The sequence below is a fragment of the Heptranchias perlo genome, chromosome 9 (genome assembly GCF_035084215.1).
Source record: "Heptranchias perlo isolate sHepPer1 chromosome 9, sHepPer1.hap1, whole genome shotgun sequence".
NCBI classification, from domain to species: domain Eukaryota; kingdom Metazoa; phylum Chordata; class Chondrichthyes; order Hexanchiformes; family Hexanchidae; genus Heptranchias; species Heptranchias perlo.
In genome coordinates this window covers 22,522,093-22,543,324 of record NC_090333.1, presented here as the reverse complement: position 1 = coordinate 22,543,324, position 21,232 = coordinate 22,522,093, and the positions used below count along the sequence as shown (strand labels likewise).

At 43.5% G+C, this 21,232-nt stretch overlaps 1 protein-coding gene across 2 annotated transcripts in view; it reads right to left on the bottom strand.

The window, feature by feature from the left end:
• Window positions 1-148: 148 nt before the first annotated feature.
• Window positions 149-21,232, bottom strand: part of tie1 (tyrosine kinase with immunoglobulin-like and EGF-like domains 1) — a 102,671-nt gene continuing 81,587 nt past the window's right edge. For both annotated transcript variants that reach the window (XM_067990005.1, XM_067990006.1), the window contains 8 exons: window positions 20,933-21,043; window positions 19,592-19,782; window positions 16,577-16,690; window positions 15,996-16,066; window positions 8,347-8,387; window positions 7,385-7,481; window positions 6,433-6,532; window positions 149-1,441 (listed from right to left, as the gene is read on the bottom strand). In XM_067990005.1, coding sequence (XP_067846106.1) covers window positions 1,370-1,441; window positions 6,433-6,532; window positions 7,385-7,481; window positions 8,347-8,387; window positions 15,996-16,066; window positions 16,577-16,690; window positions 19,592-19,782; window positions 20,933-21,043 — 797 coding nt within the window. In that variant the 3' untranslated portion in view covers window positions 149-1,369. The remainder of the gene's footprint in view (window positions 1,442-6,432; window positions 6,533-7,384; window positions 7,482-8,346; window positions 8,388-15,995; window positions 16,067-16,576; window positions 16,691-19,591; window positions 19,783-20,932; window positions 21,044-21,232) is intronic.

Genomic DNA, 21,232 nt, shown 5'->3' with positions numbered 1-21,232 from the left:
TAAGAGGGCAAGTCACCTGGCAAAAACTTATCCATATGTCATTACATAGCAGCACTTGCAGGGGCCTGGAAACAGGTGCGTGACAAGAAGATGAGAAAATTAAATGTGGGTGGAGTAAAGATAAATAAGGCTACAAAGACAAAAGATGTTCGCTCCATACATATAAATGTTGGTGATTGCATAAATGCATTTATTGAACATCAGGAAAATGAATTGTGTTTACATTAAAACTGAGATACACACAGTGGAAGTAGAGCCAAACTTTGAGAAACGTTATGTCACCTATAAGGAGTATTTACACCAGCTTTAAAGCCCAGCATAACTTGTAAACAATTTTACAACACCAAGTTATAGTCCAACGTTGGACTATAACTTGGTGTTGTAAAATTGCTTACAATTGTCAACCCCAGTCCATCATCGGCATCTCCACATCACAGCATAACTTGGACAGACTAGGACACATTAAAACTTGACTATTTGGGATTCAACAAATCACAGAAAATCCATCCCAGAATCCCTGACACATTCTGTGGAGTATAGAACCTTGTGGACATGGAATCATTGGCCTGGTGTCACTTGTTAGGTTTCAGCTGCTCTCAGCCAGTCATCTGCTGTTAAATTTTCCATTCAAACAAACTGCTTTCACACGTACCCCAGAAGTCAATGGTCTGATCCAGAATAGTTCATTGCTACAGTTCTCAACTGAAGTCGTTATTTGTACAATATGTATATATACACACAGACACAATATGCATAATCTTTGTGTTTATACAGTGTTTATACAATAAGAAATACTTTATGTGCATGTTTTGAGTGTATCTACACATATGTACACAACACCAATTATACTGAAAGCAGTGTTCAAGTCCCATACATCAATCGATTGGCTCCATCTCTATTGTTTTATTTAACTCAGTCCTTATGTCCTATTGTCATGTTGTAGGAAGTCCAGCTCCTTAAATTTAACGTGAGAAACAACACATTGTTCATGGGATATAAATGCTCTATTTCCACAGATGATTTCCAGGTGAAGCTGGGCAGGCTGCCTCCATCCCATAACTTTAGATAGTATGAAGATCTCCATTCCATCATTGGGGTTAGACACAGTCATCCACTCTGTCACGGGGATCATGCATAGGTCCTAAACTCACATTGATCTTTATAATGCTGCAGTAACCATTTTGTTTCATACATAACTCTGGGTTGTTGGCTCAATGTGCAAGCAGCAGGCTTCTTGCTGTCTCTTTGAACAGGAACTGCAGTTACTTGGAACTTGCTCCCCGTGGAACAGTCGGTGAGTGTCATTAGCAGGAACTACATGACCTCAGGTACTGTGCCTATTTGCACGAGCCCAGGGATAGCGTGTGTATCACACTTCTTCTGCTGTAGCATCTATTCCAGCATAAGTGAAGTTTTCAAACAAAGCCGTGTTCACGTAAGCCTGGGGAGAAATGAACAAGTTCAAACTCTCACTGAAGGTATATTTTTTTCCTTTCTTTTTTTCTCACCTTTTACCTCCCTTGCCTCCTTAAAACACTGACTTCTTGCTGGTTATTGTGCTGTGGGCAATGATCGCTTTCTGGTACCTTGCCCAAGTGGCAGTGAATAAAGGTGGACTATTTGGCTGCAGGAGGCACTACAACCAGGGACGATCTTATCCTCCCTGACCTGGGGAAAGAGAGAGCTGTTCCGTTGGGACGGACTACACCTGAACCAGGCTGGGACCAGAGTTATAGCGAATTGAATAACTAGGGAGGTAGACAGGGCTTTAAACTAAATGGGGGGGTGGGGGAGGATCCCGGTGGACAGAAATCTAGAATGCTAAAGAGAAAAGACAAGGAAGCAGTGCAGGAAAGTGATTGGGGTAAGAATAACCAGATTGTGTCAGGAAGGGACAGAGTGTACAAATGAAATGGAGTCCGGGTAAGAAAAAATGGTAATAAGACAAATAGGGCCATAGTACAAAAAAATGTTAAAAAGACAAATCTAAAGGCACTGTATCTGAATGCATGAAGCATTCCTAATAAGGTAGACGAATTAACAGCGCAAATAGATGTCAAACGGATACGATATAATTGCAATTTAGAGACATGGCTGCAGGGTGACCAAGGCTGGGAGCTGAATATCCAAGGGTATTCGATATTTAGGAAGGACAAGCAAAAAGGAAAAGGAGGTGGGGTGGCATTGTTAGTAAAGAATGAAATCAGCGCAATAGTGAGAAAGGATATTGGCTCAGAAAATCCAGATGTAGAATGAGTCTGGGTGGAGTTAAGAGCACCAACGGACAGAAAACATTGGTGGGAGTTGTCTATAGGCCTCCAAACAGTAGTGGTAATGTAGGGGATGGCATCAAACAGGAAATTAGAGATGCATATAACAAGGGTATTACAGTAATCATGGGTGACTTTAATCTACATATAGACTGGCCAAACCAAATTAGCAATAATATTGCGGAGGATGAATTCCTGGAGTGTGTACGAGATGGTTTTTTAGACTAGTACATTGAGGAGGCAACCAGGGAACAAGCTATCCTAGATTGGGTATTGTGCAATGAGAAGGGGTTGATTAATAATCTTGTTGTGCAGGATCCTTTAGGGAAGAGTGACCATAACATGATAGAATTCTTCATTAAGATAGAAAGTGAAGTAGTCCGATCTGAAACTAGAGTCCTAAATCTAAACAAAGGAAACTACAAAGGTATAAGGAGTGAGTTGGCTATGATAGATTGGGGAGCTTCATTAAAGGGCATGACGGTGGATAAGCAATGGCTAACATTTAAGGAACAAATGCATGAATTGCAACAGTTATACATTCCTTTCTAGCACAAAAACACAAAAGGAAAAGCGGCCCAACCATGGCTAACAAAAGAAATTAAGGATAGTATTAGATCCAAAGAGGAGTCATATAAAGTTGCCAGAAAAAGTAGCAAGCCTGAGGATTGGGAGCAGCTTAGAATTCAGCAAAAAAGGACCAAGAGATTGATTAAGAGGGGAAAAATAGAGTATGAGAGTAAATCTGCAAGGATCATAGAAGTGGACTGTAAAGCTTCTACAAGTATGTAAAAAGAAAAAGATTAGTGAAGACAAATGTAGGTCCCTTACAGTCAGGAACAGGAGAATTTATAATGGGGAACAAGGAAATGGCAGAGCAATTAAACAAATACTTTGGTTCTGTCTTCACGGAAGAGGACACAAATAACTTCCCAGAAATGCTAGGGAACCAAGGGTCTAGTGAGAAGGAGGAATTAAAGGAAATTAGTATTAGTAAAAATAGTGCTGAAGAAATTAATGGGACTGAAAGCCAATAAATCCCCAGGGCTTGATAATTTGCATCCCAGAGTACTAAAAGAGGTAGCCACGGAAATAATGGATGCATTGGTTGTCATCTTCCAAAATTTTATAGATTATGGAACAGTTCCTGCAGATTGGAGGGTGGCAAATGTAACCCCACTATTTAAAAAAGGAGGGAGAGAGAAAACAGGGAACTACAGACCAGTTAGCCTAACATCAGGGAAAATGCTAGAGTTTATTATAAAGGATGTGATAACAAGACACTTAGAAAATATCAACAGGATTAGACAAAGTCAACATGGATTTATGAAAGGGAAATAATGTTTGACAAACCTACTGGAGTTTTTTGAGGATGTAACTGGTAGCATAGATAGGGGAGAACCAATGGATGTGGTGTATTTAGATTTTCAGAAGGCTTTTGATGAAGTCCCACATAAGAGGTTAGTGTGTAAAATTAAAGCACATGGGATTAGGGGTAATATACTGGCATGGATTGAAAATTGGTTAAGACAGGCGACAGAGAGTAGGAATAAATGAGTCTTTTTCGGGGTGGCAGGCGGTGACTAGTGGGGTACCGCAGGAATCAATGCATGGGCCCCAGCTATTCACAATATATATCAATGATTTGGATGAGGGAACCAAATGTAATATTTCCAAGTTTGAGGACGACCAAAAGCTAGGTGGGATTGTGAGTTGTGAGGAGGATACAAAGAGGCTTCAAGGCGATTTAGTGGGCAAATACATGGCAGATGCAAATTTATTTTGTGAATAAATGTGAAGTTATTCACTTCAGAAGGAAAAACAGAAAGGCAGAATATTATTTAAATGGTGATAGATTGGGGAATGTTGATGTACAAAGGGACCTGGGTGTCCTTGTACACTGGACACTGAAAGCAAACATGCAGGTGCAGCAAGCAGTTAGGAAGGCAAATGGTATGTTGGCCTTCATTGCAAGAGGATTTGAGTACAGGAGCAAGGATGTCTTACTGCAGTTATACAGGGTCTTGGTGAGACCACACCTGGAGTATTGTGTGCAGTTTTGGTCTCCTTGCCTAAGAAAGGATATACTTGCCGTAGAGGGAGTGCAGCGAAGGTTCACCAGACTGATTTCTGGGATGGCAGGATTGTCGTATGAGGAGAGATTGGGTCGACTAGGCCTGTTTTCACTAGAGTTTAGAAGAATGAGAGGGGATCTCATTGAAACTTATAAAATTCTGACAGGGCTAGACAGACTGGATGCAGGGAGGATGTTTCCCCTGGCTGGGGGGGTCCAGAACGGGGGCTCACAGTCTGAGGATACGGGATAGGACATTTAGGACAGAGATGAGAAGAAATTTCTTCACTCAGAGGGTGGTGAATCTGTGGAATTCTCTACCACAGAATGCTGTGGCCAAGTCACTGAATATATTTAAGAAGGAGATGGATAGATTTCTAGACACAAAAGGCATCAAGGGGTATGGGGAGAGAGCGGGAATATGGTATTGAGATAGAGGATCAGCTATGATCACATTGAATGGCGGAGCAGGCTCGAAGGGTCGAATGACCTACTCCTGCTCCTATTTTCTACGTTTCTATCCACAATGTGCACTCTAGCTAGCTTTGCTGTTCCTCAACCTAACCCAGGACCACTGAGACCAGTGTCCCTACCAACTCCCCAGTTAAGATTAGCCAGGTCAGCCTATATCAGGGATTCAACATGGGACCTTCTGCGACTCTAGAGCTCAGCCAGGCTGTAGCTCAGCCCCTCATTGGGTAAACTCACAGAGCCATTAGGGAAACTTTTAAAATATTTTTTGGCACTCTTCATGCTGAGGGATGCTTGCGCAATGAAAAATATTTTCTCGTTTTATTTACCCAGCACATCAGCTGCAGAGTAAATCCTTCTTTGCACCAACAAGAAAGCACCTACTATTGCACAAATGTGACATCACCATTTCCCACAAGCTTTTTGAGTAAGATTGCCAATTAGGTGACAAATGTGGCCAAAACAAGAGCCGTTTTTGCTACAGACTCACAATCACTAGGGTCTGGGTTCAGAGTTGCCAATTTCATTTTGCATATGACCATTACAGCCAGACTACATCTCAACAGTGTGGGTAGGAACCAAACCCAGAATCCAGAGCTGACTGTTCCAATCCACTGCACTGCCCACTTTCCCCATTAAAGATTTATTTCTAACAAAGTAGCTACAGAGTAGAAGCATTACTTTCCAATTCAGAGGACATGGATTTGACACTTCAATTTACTGACCACACATGCGATCAGTTCTACCAACCAGGAGGCAAGGTTGGACATTGCCTGGAAAACACAGGTATAGCATCAATATGGTGTGTCAGCCTCATAACAGGCACCAAGATGCACACAGAGGCCCTGAATTTCCTTTGGGCTTGCAGGATCCCTCTGCCCATGCTGGGGTGAGATCTCTACTTCAATCTGGGGCCAATCGATGCTGTGTCCGGAGAAGGTGGTGGGGGGAGAGGAGGAGGGAGGGCTGTGCAACCCCTCTTCCCCACAGCTTGGAGGCTGCCCCAATTTCCTGGAGTATGGTGTAGGCGGACACCAAAGAACAACCCTTGTGGTATATCCTCCCGCTGGCCCCAAGTAAGTGAGGTTCCTCCCATGGACCCCACAGACTCTGGCGTGGGTGGATTTTGGATGTCACTGCTGGATGTGATCCAGGAGCAGGCGGCGGAGTCACCACCTGTGGAATTTCAGGGCCATTGTGTCTGGCCCTTCAGAGAGGGAATACAGTGCATTTGGTCTCGCAGTGAGGGAAAACACATGGGCTGTGACCTCTGTGCACCCCACACTCAGGAAAATCTGTAGAGATGAAAAAAAACTGGAGAGAAAAATAATTTTTAAAAACCCTTGACTTACATCAGGGGAAAATCCAAATGTTTATTTTACAGAGATATATTTAGTTGAGGTTTCTACACATCACTCCTGTGTACGCCTGTTAACACCAAGCACTCTGGAGCCACACCAGCTGCTGTGTAGCTCACAACAGGAGCCCTTCGGACTTACAGTGAATGTTATTATGTCAATACCAGCTGTTCTTGGGCTCTTTGTATGACTGACCACTACTCACGGTTAGTTAATAATCCCAACTATTTTCCATCAGGTTTCACATCAGATGAATTACCTTTCTTGCTTCAAGCATTCGGTTCAGTTGCACTGAAATCTGTGCAAAGGTCGGTCGCTCATAGGGCCGGTCCCTCCAGCATTGTCTCATGAATTCGTAGCTAAGGAGGTTTTAAATAAGCAAAGATGAAAGGTTTAAACAATAACTGTTGATTTTCATAAAAATGCTTCTGATTTTCTCATCAAATTTTAAGTTGATGCAACAAGAAATTTCAAAGAGAAGAAAGCCGGCTTCAGTTTTTCCTGTTTAGTTAAATGTGAATTTTCAGCTATTTATAAAAAGTGTGAACTCAGAAACATGGTGCTTTGATTTGAATTGAATTGATTAAGAGTTTCCCATTAAAAGGAAGTGAAGAAAGGAGAAAATAATCTGATTGAACAGAGACAGTGTTGCTTCAAAATAAAGGAGAATTTTTCTTTGCCAAGAGTTATAAAATGTTCTGTCAAAAAATGAGAATTCGCCATCAAAAGAGAGCATTTAAAGACAAGGAGTGAGTGTATCTCATTGGAGAGTGTAACCCTATTATAGAGATGTTAGGTATGAATTCCAGATAAATTGGATTGAATGGTTTGGTATTATATTGGAATTGGCTTCTCCCTTGCACTCTTTAGGTGCACACTTGCATGCGTATAAATACACACACACACACACACACAAACAATCCTAAAAAATAACAATGGAATTCTCACAGATAACTGTCAGATTGAAGAATGACCTTTAATATTAAAACATATTTAGATTGATCAGAATGAGAGGTGAGATATTTGAAAGAAATATATACATTGTACTGCACATGGAATGAAATGCTCACAAATGTGGAAAACAAATGTGAAATAAAGACTTAAAGAAGTCAAAAAGACAAACATTTTGTGAGAACAACTCATGTTGTGACTACAAAACAGAGTCAGCATGGCAACCTGCAAATATGAGAGGACAGCAGGTAGTTACTCACACTTCATCATCACAGTTGAGGGGTTTCTCCATTCGGTAGCCCTGAGGTAATTTCTCATAGAGTTCTGCACATGTCATTCCACAATACGGTGTTCCACCTAAAACAGACAGCAATTAGCACAAGATAAATACAGAAATGGGGCAGACTTTTTTAAAATTAAGACACCTTTGTAAGACCAAGATCCATAATACAGGCCAACACCAAGTTTGAAAGGAGCAAGAGAGAAGACTACGGTAGTGTAATGGTTATGTTACTGGACTAGTAATCCAGAGACCTGGACTAATAATCCAGAGAACCTGAGTTAAAATCTAACCATGGCAGTTTGAGAATTTGAATTCAGTTTAAATAAAAATCTAGTATTAGTAAAAAGTGACCATGAAGGCATGATATATAAATTAAACCAAGAACATGCCACAGCACTTAGCCTGATTTTAACTCTGGGTGTTGGGCAGGTGGGTAGTGGTGTGAGTTAGAAACTCACTTGGTGCACCAAAAATGAGGCCATTGAGTTAAAACTGATGACATTATCTGGACATGTAAAGAAGGACCCTAGGAGCTTTAGGCAGGTGGCCTTGCCTCCTGCTCAGTAGAGCAGGTTAAAATCGGGAACCAGCTCCCGGAGGTTCCAGGGCAGGGAAGTAACCTGGCCGATTTTATCTTTCCACCTACCCAGTTTCCGCCAAGTAGGTAGAGTTAAAATTTTCCCCATTGAAACAGCATGAGATCACAGTGACTTTGTTCTTCATGAGCCAGAAGGAAACAATATGTAGTGGTGTCTGTATAATCCCAGCAGTGACACTGAACATTTGAAAAATCAATACAAAAATATTGTGAAGTGATGAGAGACAGAAAAGTTAGAAGCAGAGAGATGCATAGTGGAGATACACACACACACAAACAATAAAGGCAAAAGAAACCAATTCTCCAGCACATTATAGAAATGCGCTGCTGATGTCACTTACCAAGGCTGACAATCTCCCACAACAACACTCCAAATGACCAGCTGAGGAAAAGATAAAATTCATATATGAACCATTTGCAATTTGATTGACAGAAAATATAATTGAATAGCACATGATCACTAATAGCTCAAACAATAATCCAACAGCTCTGAGCAGTAATTGGGCATTGACAGTGGGGAGTACTAATTTGACAACTCCATGAAGTAACTGGGCATTTACAGTGGGGAGTACTAACCTGACAACTCCATGAAGTAACTGGGCATTGACAGTGGGGAGTACTAATCTGACAGCTCCGAGCAGTAACTGCGAATTGACAGTGGGGAGTACTAATCTGACAGCTCCGAGCAGTAACTGGGCATTGACAGTGGGGAGTACTAATCTGACAGCTCCAAGCAGTAACTGGGCATTGACAGTGGGGAGTACTAACCTGATAGCTCCGAGCAGTAATTGGGCATTGACAGTGGGGAGTACTAATCTGACAGCTCCGAGCAGTAACTGGGCATTGACAGTGGGGAGTACTAATCTGACAGCTCCGAGCAGTAACTGGGCATTGACAGTGGGGAGTACTAATCTGACAGCTCCGAGCAGTAACTGGGCATTGACAGTGGGGAGTACTAATCTGACAGCTCCGAGCAGTAACTGGGCATTGACAGTGGGGAGTACTAACCTGATAGCTACGAGCAGTAACTGAGCATTGACAGTGGGGAGTACTAACCTGATGGTTCTGAGCAGTAACTGAAACTAATAGTGTGAAAAAAATGGAGTATTTAGTCCCTAGTTTATAGTTGTTTTCTGTGTAATGTGTTACGTAGTTTAAAGAACAAGTCCTTTTACACCCTTAGAATGGTTTGTGTCACATTGCGTGCTGTCCTATGGGGATGGCATCATGTAGTGGCGCAGAGGACCAGTCTCATGCAACAACACCTCCACTTCAGCAGCCATCAAACAGGGAATTGAGTGCTCCATCACTGCAGCCTCATGTTTGCACCGTGGGTTTCCTTTCCCTTCATTTTATGCCTGTCACTTCTTAGTCCCCTGCACTCCTGCCTTGGCTTGAGCTGCTAATAGGTTGAGATGCTTTCTGAGGCTCTCCAAAGGCTTTCAGAATTTTTGTCACCCTAATATGATGCTTTAAATTTCACCTGTGTGCAATTTCCCTCAGGCCATTTATGTGCTCCCTACACTGAAACAAATCTGCATATGAAGCAATGTTAATAAGCTGACCTTGTTAAATTGGGTACAAACGGCCAACTTCCATTTGAGTTTGTCCCATCAATAGCCACTCAGGTCTAAAAAGCAGAAAATCTAGACTGTAGTTCCCATCACTCATTCAAGTGACCCTGAATCCAATGGCCAGGGATTACCTGGGGATTACTCTGCATTGGAATCCCGGTAAAGCACTGCCCTGTAATCAGTCCATCGCTATCCATGTAGCTGGAGTTATATCGGCCTGAAACACTTGTTTTATTTTTGAATATCAGTGCCTCACACCACTGGATGCAAACAGCAACTGCTTGTGGTTGAATGAGCACAAGCTGCTTCCTAAGAAAAGTTATCTTTACTTGCAAGGTTCCGACTGAGAGCATCAGTGAACAGAGTCATATTTCCTGTAGAACCATCTTGATAACAAAATATAGAAACTGCTCCACAGGAGCGGAGGCCTACTCTGCATCATCAGCATTTAATCATTGCAGTGTGTCTGTCCTATCTGATATGTATTCCGCTGAAGTACAAAACTAAGGATAAACGATGCCCATGAGTGAGGGGAATGATCACTCAATGGGATAACAATAACTTAATAAGATGGTGACCATCAGGAAAATAGGTCTTAGAAGAAATGGCAGCAAGGAAACCAGGAAGGACAGCCCGGACTGAGACGCAGTTCGCAGGTGACAGAGAGTCTGTAGTTTTAGGGGGTTTTTTGGTCAGGAAAGTAGATAGCCATCTATGCTGTAAAGTCGATGCCTATAGGATGCCTATGGAAAGAGGCAGGAAGGGGCCCAATGGGGGCAAATTTCACCCCCCAGGACGGGCGGGAGAGGGGCACGGGTTTAAAAATTCAAAAATGGAAAACCCGACCCCAACCCACTTCCAATGTGCCCACTTCCGGTTTTAACAGAGGCGGGTTGTTGGGGGGCGGGCAACTAACCTGGTCTCCAGGGGCGGGTTCCTAATTTAAATATTTTAATGAGGCTGCGTACATCAAATTTTAGCTGTGTTTTAATTTTAATGGCAGCGGGCTGGGTTTGCCAGGGCTCGGGAAACCCGGCAGCTGAAGGGAGGCGAGAACGGCTGGATCCAGCAGGTAAGTGCTTTTCCAGCACTGCTTGTGGGCCAGGAGGAGCAGGACTGCTTCCCCCCCAGAACCCCAAGCAAACCTGTTTCCCACTCCACGTGATCGGACCCCCATGATTGGATTCCCCCTCTCCCCAATCGGACCTCCGCTACCTATTGACCCGCCCTCCCCCGATTTTTCCGGCCCTTGACCAACCTCTCCGCCTCCCCGATCTATCCGGCCCATCTATCAATGATTCCCCCCCTCCCCCCATCTCTCCGTCCCTTGACATTTCTCCACGGCCCCCCCGATCTCTCCGGCCCCCAACTATTCTCTCTGACCCCCCACCTATGACCCCCCCTGATGCTCCCCCCGACACAGGATCTCTCCCTCCCTCCCTCCTCTCTGCTACCCGGCTGCGGCCTGGTGCCACAAGCCTTCCCGCCCGACAGCCTCTCAATCTGGCTGGCTGCCGGCCGGGAAAAGGAGTGCAAAAATTTAAATCAGGTCCTGCCATTAAACTCGGCAGGATGGGTCGTTAAGCTTCCCCGCCCAGCTACCTCCCTGCAAATATCAGGGCCAATGGTAATAGTCCACCTAGGGGTAAACAACACAGGGAGAGGAAGAAATAATATACGGACCATAAAGGCCAAATATACAAGGATTGCCTAAAAGCTCAAAGTTAGGGGATGCAAAGTAATGTTCTGTGGTTTACTCCCAGTGTTTAGGAAAAGAGGGGGGTTCACCAAGAAAATTCAGGTTGTTAGCGAATATTTGCCATCCTGATGTAAAAATAGCAATGCCACGTTCATAAATAACTGAGAACATTTTCCAAGTAAGAATGACTGTAGAGGAGAGAAGGGTTGTACCTAAAGCCAAGTGAGGAATATTAGAATATAAGAAATAGGAGCAGGAGTAGGCCATATGGCCCCTTGAGCCTGCTCCGCCATTCAATAGGATCATGGCTGATCTTCGACCTGAACTCCACCTTCCTGCCCGATCCCCATATCACTTGATTCCCCGAGAGTCCAAAAATCTATCCATCTCAGCCTTGAATACATTCAATGACTCAGCATCCACAGCCATCTGGGGTAGAGAATGCCAAAGGTTCACAAACCTCTGCGTGAAGAAATTCCTCCTCATCTCAGTCTTGAATGGCTGACCCCATATCCCGCGACTATGCCCCCTAGTTCTAGACTCTCTAGCCAGGGGAAACAATCTCTCAGCGTCTACCCTGTCAAGACTCCTCATAATCTTATATGTTTCAATGAGATCACCTCTCATTCTTCTAAGCTCCAGACAGTATAGGCCCATTCTACTCAACCTCTCTTCATAGGACAACCCTCTCATCCCAGGAATTAATCTAGTGAACCTTCGTTGCACCGCCTCTAAGGAGAGTATATCCTTCCTTAGATAAGGAGACCAAAACTCTACGCAGTACTCCAGGTGAGGTCTCACCAAAGCCCTGTACAATTGTAATAAGACTTCCTTACTCTTGTCCTCCAACCCCCTTGCAATAAAGGCCAACATGCCATTTGCCTTCCTAATTGCTTGCTGTACCTGCATGCTAACTTTCTGTGTTTCTTGTACGAGGACACCCAAGTCTCTCTGAACAACAACATTTAATAGTTTCTCACCATTTAAAAAATATTCTGTTTTTCTGTTCTTCCTACCAAAGTGAATAACCTCACACTTCCCCAAATTATACTCCATCTGCCACCTTCTTGCCCACTCACTTAACCCGTCTATATCCTTTTGCAGACTCTTCGGGCTCAATTTTAAAACCGAAGTCTGGATGCGTCAGGGGTGGGGCGGCAAAGAAAATTGGGATCTTCTGGAGCGGGCAGGAATCCCGGCTCCAACCCGCTGACGAACACAGAGTTAATTTTTTGCATATTGGACAGTTAAAAAGATTTTAACGCTACTTGGGTGGCTTTCCCACGGCTTCTGATTTATGCCTGGCAAAATCAGATGGGAAGGGCCGGATCAGTGGAAAATAAACTAAATAAATTAAATAAAATTACATTTCCCATTGTAAAAAAATAAATAAACATACCTTACAAACGATATCACCCGCATCCCCCCCCACTCAATGTCCGATGTCTCCCCCCACCCCTCCGATCTTTATCTCCCCCCACCCCTCCGATCTCTTTCCCAATGATGGAAGACATAGCATCAAATTAATGCACTAGGGCTATGGGGAATGAAAATATGACAAGACTGACAGATTACAGCATACATGTTAACCAGCAGATTTTTAGACTTGGACTAATACTTCTGAAAAAAACACACATTGCAATATCTACACAAATTTGTCATATTTTATGAAAAGTTAATAAACTGCCCTTTAACCACATTATATGACTGTGGCCAAATATTTATGAAATCCTAAATGTTGCTGGGTTCTTTAAATGCAAGTTCTTTCTTTCTCGTCGCTGACCAAGAATCAACTCCCAGCACTAAAGTACAAAATCCCAACAGAAAAGCAAGTGTAGCCTGGACACTAGTTTTGTTTCATGCAAGTTTCTTGTGCCAGGATGATAATGGTACGAGGAAAATAATGCCTGAGGAAGAGTGCCAGGTCCAGGTGCTTTGGAAACAATCCATAATCAGACTATCTCTCTCCCAATGGTCGACGAGGTCTCTCTCTCTCTTTTTCCCCTCCCCCCCCTCGGAAGTGCAGCTCCTTTCGGCGGCCAGCCTGTCAGTCAGGCTGGCCGCCGGGTGCGAATCCCGGAAGAGGTTTTAATTGGCCTCATCACGGTTGCGATCGCAAACCCACCCACTTCCCTTCCGGGCTTGGTGCCTGCAAATCACCCCCGCCGGACTTTTCCCGCCGGCATATTAAAATTGTGCCCTTTGTGTCCTCCTCAGAGCTTACTTTCCCACCTAGCTTTGTATCGTCAGCAAACTTGGATACATTACACTCGGTCCCTTCATATTGAGTTTGGAATTGGAAATCAATTAAATTAGATAAATTGGGGTGGGAGGGCAGGGCAGGGGGAAACCAGATCCATTTCCTTACATCTCTTGTGAAGCGCCTTGGGATGTCTTTTGACATTAAGGGTGCTATAAACATCCAAGTTGACCTTGTTAAGATGGATCCAGGATCATCAGTACATTAATAACTTGATTAAAACCAGTCAGTGTGGATTCAGAAGAGGGAGATCCTGCCTGACCAACCTTCTTTACGCCATTGAGGAAGTGACATCCCAAATGGACTGTGGTACAACCCACGATGTGTTGAATCTAGATTTATAGAAGGCATTTGACAAAGCTCCACATGAAAGACTAGTTAACATTAGTTAAGCTCAAAGCTGTGGGGATTCAGGGCAAATCTTAGGTATGGACAAGAAATTGGCTGAAGGGTAAAACACAACAAGTACTTGTTAGAGGAGGTAAGTCAGGGTAGGGGGAGAAGAACTGAATGGGGTACTCCAGGGATCAGTGTTGGGACCACTACTGTTTCTAATTTACATCAATGACTTAGATTCAAAAATAAAATATAGAATTACATAGAATCTACAACATAGAAACAGGCCCTTCGCCTAAATGGTCTATGCTGGTGTTTATAATCCACATGAGCCTCTTCTGGACTCGAAGTACCTCTTCCCACCCTTCCCACCTATTCCCTTCTCCCGTGTGTATGCATCAAGACTCCCCTTAAATGCATCAATGCTATTTGCTTCAACCAGTCCATGTGGCAGCGAGTTCTACATTCTCACCACTCTGCATTAAAAAAATTCCTAAACTCTTTATTTGAAATATTAGTGGCTATCTTATATTTATGTTCCCTTGTTCTGGGCTCATCCACAGGGTGGAAATAGTTTCTCCACATCCACCCGATTGAACCCTTTCACATTTTAAAGACCTCTATCAGGTCTCCTCTTGGTCTTCTCTTTTCCAGAGAAAAGAGCCCTAGCCTGCTCAATTTTTCTTCATAGTTGCATCACAATTTGATAAGGCCATAAAGAGTGCAAACAAAGTACTGGGGTTCATTTCCAGAGGAACAGATTATGAAATCAGGGAGGTAATGTTAAATTTATATAGAAGCTTAATTAGATCACACTTGGAGTACTGTGTGTAAGTCAGGTCTCCATACTACAGAAAGGATATTGAAGCACTGGAAAAAGTGCAGAAAAGGCTGTTACCAGAACTAAGATGATGCAACTGTCAGGATAAAACTAGTAAAAGGTAAAACTGATATCAGGAAATTCTTTGCATAAAGAATGATCAGCCCACGGAAAGAACGCCCAGATGGAGTAAGTTAAAATCCTGGAATCATTTAAGAAACAATTAGATGCTGGAATTAGGGGAGGTAGGGTCTTTCTGGACGGATGAGTTAAGATGGGCCGAATGGTCTTCATTATCTGTAATTATCATGTGACTGTGTAATCATTGGTCCGTTAGTAACTGCCTGCAAACCCCGCTGTGTCGCACAGTGTTGTAAAATGAATTTGGTGGAGCACAAGAACCTGCTTGTGGCCCAGTGATGGAGATGACCAGAACCAAGCTACGGCCGAGCAGCAGGGATGGCCAGAATCTGTCTCCCTGGGGCTTAATGATAATGATTAAACCATGATCCACTCTCCCTTTTTAAAGTGTATCATCAGTCATGGAAGGAGATATGGCTGGGTGCAGAGGAGGGGAGCTGAAGCATTTTCACAAAAAATATCAGATTACAAAGGAGGATGGCCTTGAATCAGTCATCGCTGCCTTAAACAGTTCTTTTCTCTCGCTACTGTCTGTTTGTATGTATTGAAAAGGGATTGGTTTCAATAATCTTTCTGTTATATTAAGAAATGGTATTGCTTGTTGTATAAATACAGTATAATCTGTAACCTCATGAATATTTCTTAATGCATAAAACTAATAAATAACATGTTATTAAAACATTAAAAAATCATGGTTTATTTCTATTGGTTTGATGTCAGTAAGAACCAGGAGGGGAATTCCTCCTTTAGTATTAATTGGGAGACTGTTTTTCTTCACAACTAACAATCCACTAACAAAACAGCATTCTTAGAAATCACGGGCGGAGCTTTCAACTTCAGTGTAAAACGGGCGGTAGCGGATTGGCTCCCTGTTATAAACTCTACCCGCTCTTCCTTTCTATTTAGGTCAATGGAAAGGAGAAGCAGGCAGGATGTATCTCAGGTATGTGTTCTATGCCCCCCGCACCCTCAAAGCTGAAAGTTTCGCTCCAGATGTTCCAACGCATTCCCATGATTCTGTTGGGAGATTGTTAAATCCTGTTTTCCATTCGAAGATTTCACCCCAGATCAGAGGTCATTAGCTGCACGAGTACATTAATGAGAAATATGTTAAAATTAGAACTTCTACAAAATCCATTTTCTAATTATTGGTTACTCACACATCACTTTTTGTTGTATAAACGCTATAGTTCAAGGACTCGATTGCCATCCATCGCACTGGGAGACGCCCCTAAACAATCAGCAAGGAAAAAAATAGTGTGCTGAGTAAGGTTCGTTAGAGCAGAATGATTACAGGTCAGGGTACAAAATTGGAATGGATTCTTTGGGAATTACATTTATATGGCACTTTGAAATCGAGGAACTTGTGTTATGTAGGCAATTTGCATACAGGAAGATCCCACAAACAGATGCGATGTATTACCAGTTAATCGATTTGTGACCAGAACACCAAGAGAATTCCTTACTCTACTTTGAATAGTGCCACAGGATCATTAATATCCATCTCAACCACAGGAACAAACAGACGTGGCCTCGGTTTAACATCTCATCCAAAGGATGGCACTCGAGACAATGCAACACACCTCAGTAGCGCACTAAAGTGTCAGCCTAGATAATGTGCTCCAGTCCTGGAGTCATTATCAGTACAGAGCAATATGGTCACATGATTCACAGGAGGCTTTAATGAGAGAAAAATAAACTAACAATCTGAAGGGTAAAATACTGTCTTATTAAATCTTACCATGGTTTTTTTTACATACACCTCTTCCCCTCGGGACAGTCCAAAGTCTGCGATTTTAGCCACGAGATTTTCTCCCACTAACACATTTCTGGCTGCGAGATCCCTGTGAATGAACTGAGACAAATTTTGCATCAGACTTGGAAACAGAAGAGTACTTCGGCAATATACGGGGATCAGAGCTCAAAGAGTACAATTAGAATGGGACTGAGGCTCAGGGATGGTAGAATAATCTGGCAGTGTGGCAGGAATTGTGGTATGAAAATGATTAAGTAATTTGGGCACCTGTGTGAAAGAGATGTGCCTATTTGTGTGGAGGTCTGTGTACTGCTGTCTGGGCAGCTTTCTGTTTGCTGATATGTTTGTTGATGTGTTCAGATGTGTAAGCGCATAACTGATGTTGTCAACACCAATCAGTGGGAGTATTCAATTATTTCTGCTTTGAATATCAACAAACAACCAGTATATCCTCATCCAGCCAATACACCAACAAATGAATACATAGCCAATATATACACATGCATATACCAATCACATGGATGGATTCACATGTAACAGGCACACAACTTTTTTTTTATTCGTTCATGGGATGTGGGCGTTGCTGGCGAGGCCGGCATTTATTGCCCATCCCTAATTGCTCTTGAGAAGGTGGTGGTGAGCCATCTTCTTGAACCGCTGCAGTCCGTGTGGTGAAGGTTCTCCCACAGTGCTGTTAGGTAGGGAGTTCCAGGATTTTGACCCTGTGACGATGAAGGAACGACGATATATTTCCAAGTCGGAATGGTATGTGACTTGGAGGGGAACGTGCAGGTGGTGTTGTTCCCATGTGCCTGCTGTCCTTGTCCTTCTGGGTGGTAGAGGTCGCGGGTTTGGGAGGTGCTGTCAAAGAAGCCTTGGTGAGTTGCTGCAGTGCATCCTGTAGATGGTACACATTGCAGCCACAGTGCGCCGGTGGTGAAGGGAGTGAATGTTTAGGGTGGTGGATGGGGTGCCAATCAAGTGTGCTGCTTTGTCCTGGATGGTGTCGAGCTTCTTGAGTGTTGTTGGAGCTGCACTCATCCAGGCAAGTGGAGAGTATTCCATCACACTCCTGACTTGAGCCTTGTAGATGGTGGAAAGGCTTTGGGGAGTCAGGAGGTGAGTCACTCGCCACAGAATACCCAGCCTCTGACCTGCTCTTGCAGCCACTGTATTTATGTGGCTGGTCCAGTTAAGTTTCTGGTCAATGGTGACCCCCAGGATGTTGATGGTGGGGGATTTGGCGATGGTAATGCCATTGAATGTCAAGGGGAGGTGGTTAGACTCTCTCCTGTTGGAGATGGTCATTGCCTGGCACTTGTCTGGTGCAAATGTTACTTGTTACCTATCAGCCCAAGACTGGATGTTGTCCAGGTCTTGCTGCATGCGGGCACGGACTGCTTCATTATCTGAGGGGTTGCGAATGGAACTGAGCACTGTGCAATCATCAGCGAACATACCCATTTCTGACCTTATGATGGAGGGAAAGTCACTGATGAAGCAGCTGAAGATGGTTGGGCCTAGGACACTGCCCTGAGGAACTCCTGCAGCAATGTTCTGGGGCTGAGATGATTGGCCTCCAACAACCACTACCATCTTCCTTTGTGCTAGGTATGACTCCAGCCACTGGAGAGTTTTCCCCCTGATTCCCATTGACTTCAATTTTACTCAGGCTCCTTGGTGCCACACTTGGTCAAATGCTGCCTTGATGTAAAGGGCAGTCACTCTCACCTCACCTCTGGAATTCAGCTCTTTTGTCCATGTTTGGACCAAGGCTGTAATGAGGTCTGGAGCCGAGTGGTCCTGGCGGAACCCAAACTGAGTATCGGTGAGCATGTTATTGGTGAGTAAGTGCCGCTTGATAGCACTGTCAACGACACCTTCCATCACTTTGCTGATGATTGAGAGTAGACTGATGGGGCGGTAATTAGCTGGATTGGATTTGTCCTGCTTTTTGTGGACAGGACATACCTGGGCAATTTTCTACATTGTCGGGTAGATGCCAGTGTTATAGCTGTACTGGAACAGCTTGCTCAGGTACAGCAATACATCCTTATTCTGCCACAATAGTGACAGGAAATACTCACACATACACGCACAGAGCCAGTATATTATACTCACTCTGCCATCACATTCACTTGTGGGCATGTACACACATATACACACCCACACAGAGCTTGGCCATACTCTCAGCAAGCATACACAAACAGCTAACTGCACACTTTTACAAATCTATCTCAGGCTCCTACCTGCGGTCAGTCCACACTTTCATACAGCAAACTACACACCTTGTATTCACATACCCAGCATTGCATACCTATTCACACTGACATGGTCAGCCAGTATTGTAGCACACAACACACACATCAATTCAGTTAACTACACTATTTTATACATATCTAGTATTCACACCTATATAGTACTCAGTGTACATACTTTCACACCCAGGTTAAAACCTTCATCAACTCAGTGCACAGACTTGCCAACCGCTCCCTTCACGTTCATACAGCTAACTGCACATTGTCAGACATTCATAGTCACACACACACACACACACCCTGTGCACACATACACATCTGGTGCACACACACACAGCCTGTGCACACATACACATCTGGTGCACACACACACAGCCTGTGCACACATACACATCTGGTGCACACTCACACAGCCTGTGCACACATACACATCGGGTGCACACACACACAGCCTGTGCAAACATACACAGCTGATGCACACACACAGCTTAGGCAGACATACACAAATGGTGCACACTGACATGCACACACATCCAATGTGCACCAACATGCACACAGCAACTGTATACTGATTATGCATATGTCTGAGAATAAATGGACCACATACACAGGCATGTACACACACACACTGCTAACCTGCACACTCACAATGATTAAGACTGCATTCATCCTCATCAGTTGATACCATAATGATGCCAAGTAAATCAAGAAAAGGTATAGCACCTTCAATACCATTGCTCACCTGTTTCTCGCTCAGATACTGCATTCCCTTTGTCACATCAGATGCAAACTGTAGCAGCTGTTGAGAGGTCAGTGTTGATGCAGTTCCATGCTCCCTTGCAAAAGCTGGGTCTGTTTCCAGAACTCTGCTCTTCCGTAAAAAGTCTAACAGGTTTCCATATGGGGCATATTCAATAGCGATGTACAGGTAACCTGGACAGTCATAGAACAGACAAATTTAAGTCATCATATGCACATTATCTGACCTAACTCTTAACTCCTGTACACTACTTGACCTAACCCTTAACTCCTGTACACTACTTGATCTAACCCTTGACTTCTGTACACTATCCGACCTAACCCTTGACTTCTGTACACTACTTGACCTAACCCTTGACTTCTGTACACTACTTGACCTAACCCTTGACTTCTGTACACTACTTGACCTAACCCTTGACTTCTGTACACTACTTGATCTAACCCTTGACTTCTGTACACTATCCGACCTAACCCTTGACTTCTGTACAATATCCGACCTAACCCTTGACTTCTGTACACTATTCGACCTAACCCTTGACTTCTGTACACTACTTGACCTAACCCTTGACTTCTGTACACTACTTGACCTAACCCTTGACTTCTGTACACTACTTGATCTAACCCTTGACTTCTGTACACTATCCGACCTAACCCTTGACTTCTGTACACTATCCGACCTAACCCTTGACTTCTGTACACTATTCGACCTAACCCTTGACTTCTGTACAATATCCGACCTAACCCTTGACTTCTGTACACTATTCGACCTAACCCTTGACTTCTGTACACTACTTGACCTAACCCTTGACTTCTGTACACTACTTGACCTAACCCTTGACTTCTGTACACTACTTGATCTAACCCTTGACTTCTGTACACTATCCGACCTAACCCTTGACTTCTGTACACTATCCGACCTAACCCTTGACTTCGGTACACTATTCGACCTAACACTTGACTTCTGTACACTACTTGATCTAACCCTTGACTTCTGTACACTACTTGACGTAACCGTTGACTGCTGCACATTCTCTGACCTAACCCCTGACTCCTGCACACTCCCTGATATAATCTCAAATAAATATACAGAAAACATATGCAGATATGTGCGAGGCTGAAAGTCTTTTGAGATTTATTGTCTGGTGTCGTGCAGTTAACTATGATTGTGAAGACTAGCTGTGTGCAAATCTGTGCATTTTGACCTGTATTTGAAAATACATAGGGGTTTGATATACTTAGACCGACCCACCTTCATATTGCTGAGTCCTGTATTCTGATTTTTTTTTGACCTTCATATAGAATTTGGTTTGCTTTCAATTCTTACCTCTGTTCTCACAGGCTCCCAGCAGATTGATGATGTTGGGGTGATGCCCAAGTTTACACAAAACCTCCAGCTCTCCTGCAAAGTCTCTGTGATCGTTGTCAGAGGCAAATTCTGTGTAAAGTACAATACATACTTTTAGCGTGTTGTTGTCCAATAGAAATCACTAACTAGCCACAGGTATGGCTACGGCGACACCGTTTTATCCACATACACTAACTGTAGTAAAAAAACTCCTTATATACACTTACACAGTATAGGTAAAGTACTTCACACATGTATGTCTACTTAACAACCATCTGC